At 39.8% G+C, this 2,333-nt stretch overlaps 1 protein-coding gene across 1 annotated transcript in view; it reads left to right on the top strand.

Moving 5' to 3' along the window:
• The first annotated feature begins 458 nt into the window (after window positions 1-458).
• LOC114923180 (cytochrome P450 2C5-like) overlaps window positions 459-2,333 on the top strand; it is a 6,051-nt gene continuing 4,176 nt past the window's right edge. Inside the window, exons 1-2 of the mRNA XM_029285801.1 lie at window positions 459-617; window positions 2,039-2,201. Coding sequence (XP_029141634.1) covers window positions 459-617; window positions 2,039-2,201 — 322 coding nt within the window. The remainder of the gene's footprint in view (window positions 618-2,038; window positions 2,202-2,333) is intronic.

Genomic DNA, 2,333 nt, shown 5'->3' on the forward strand with positions numbered 1-2,333 from the left:
TATCAATCTGAGCGGGAAACCCTCAGATCCTGTCTATTATGCCTGCTATCAACTTCTCCTAATAAAAGATCCTTTTGGAAGAAACTGCTTCCACGAGTTCTACTTTCTTAGGATGAGGTATTGAAGTGGGCCCTGACACCTTGGTTTATTAAACCAAATAAACTTGGTTTATTTTTCTTTCAATAATGTTGCTTTTCGTTGGTTAATTGCAGGGCCATCTTCTCCAGATTCATGGATGAAAATTTTCTGGCATTTTAGATGTAATGCTGTATTTTGACCTTTTTTCCCCTGAGGTTCCTGATGTTAATTTTCTGCTTGCCAAAATGCAGCCTATGAAATCTGACCTGAACACCATGTACCTTTTATCCTAACTTCAAAGATTTAATATTTAGCTAATTTGCCGGGGATATTGGTGGGGGTGGGGTGGGAAACAGAATGAGATTTTTTCTACTACCGACATGGTTATTCTCGGCTGGCTGATCGTTCTTTCCCTTCTGTTCCTCTGTTTCTGGAAGAACCAACGTCCTGCAGGTTTTCCCCCTGGACCATGGAGGCTGCCCCTGCTTGGGAATCTGCTTCAGTTCAGTAAGAGGGACCCACTGAAGATATTGGATCAGGTAAAGCTCCCGTTCTGCTCTCGTATTAAACTCCACAGGGTGAATCTGCTGACATTTTGCTGCTGCAGAAATAACTGACGGGAATGGCTGTCTCTATTAACTTTTCCACATGAGATCCAATTTTGCTGGCCACAAAATTTTGACAAAAACATTTAGGGTGTTTTGGAGATGTGAAAATATGTACCATTTGAGGCAGAGGAATCCTAATTCCTAATTGAATCCAATATCTTTTTTTTTTATTGAAAGTTTTATAAAATTTTACAATATAACCCCCCCCTCCCCCCAACCCAACCCTCCATCCCTCCCCCCCTCAAAGAATCCAATATCTTTTGATGATTTCATTAGCTCTTTGAGGTGAATTTGGTTCACCTCAAATATTTCCAAATGAAATACCTATCTTCCAGAAACTACGGGAGAAATTTGGTGCTCTAGAAGGCTAAAGGACGTTTAAGTTATGAATGAGTAGTTTTTGATTCAGCTGAACTCCATTTATATTTTGAAAAACTATAAAACAAAAGAAGGAAGCACTGGTAGAGGAAAAATAAATCTATTTCAGGTAATTCTTGGTTCATGAAGATTTGTTTGGTGACCGTCCAAAGTTATGACAACTTTGCTGAATGAATGAACTTAAGACCGGTCCTTGAAGTTGCATCATGTGTGTCAAGAATGAAAACTTGGCACCTACATGGCTTATTGTTTTCATCTTGTCTTTAGAGTAAGGGGGTGGGTGGGAGATGAGCGTTCAAATGGGTTAGTTAGAGAAATGAAACCTCTCCAATTCCACAAACGCTTGTTGATACGAAGATGTATGGAAACTTTTCAAGGACATTCTAACCGGTGTGAAGCAGATAGCAGAAGGTTCTCAAAAGAACGAGAACTAGGTGGACAACTGGGAGGTTGGGCTGGGAATGTCATTGTTATATGCTTTGGTTAGTTGTCTTGGGATTTTAGAGTTAGTTTTCCTTTGCTTGTACCATGTCTTGTATTCAATAAAAGAGTAAGATCTTCAGAAATGAAAGAAATCCTGGACTTTATTTGGACACTCAAACTGGAGGCTGACAATGTGATGACCATTTGGGCGTTCCCCAGCCAGCCCTTCATTAGGACAGTCGCTGTGTCCTGTAGTCAGGTGTTTGCCATTTATGACCTCCACTGCCAGCTTCTGAGAAACAAAGTAAATGGGAGAAATCAGCAAGACGTTGTAAGTGGCAATCCTGAGACATCGCACCTCTTCAAGTAATACTTATACATACTTAAACTTTTGCAGATAGAATGTTTACAGTTACACCTTTGCATAAATCAGGAGGACCGTTGACCAAATACTTTGGGGAATGGAGTTTGAACGTCGCAACATTGCAATAATCGGTCCCAACTAATTTCCTAATACCTTTATGCTAACACTCCTGGCTACTTCATTTCAGCTAAGAAAAAAATATGGTCCTGTCTTCAGTCTTTATCTTGGAAGAACACCTGTGGTCTTCACTCATGGGTTTTCTCCAGCAAAGGAGGTCCTTGTGATGAAAGGCATAGAATTTGCTGGAAGGGCAGATATTCCTATAATAGACATCATCACTAACAAAAAAGGTAATTGAATATGATTTCCGATTCTATTATTTCTATTTTATTCTTCTTCCAAAAGCCTGTTAGAATCCAAGTTACCCATTCTGGTATGGGTAAATGTCCCTTTTCCTTTGCAATCTGGAGTACAGACCAAAC

This window comes from Protobothrops mucrosquamatus, unplaced genomic scaffold (assembly GCF_001527695.2).
Source record: "Protobothrops mucrosquamatus isolate PMUCROS unplaced genomic scaffold, P.Mucros_1.0 scaffold2282, whole genome shotgun sequence".
Lineage (NCBI taxonomy): Eukaryota > Metazoa > Chordata > Lepidosauria > Squamata > Viperidae > Protobothrops > Protobothrops mucrosquamatus.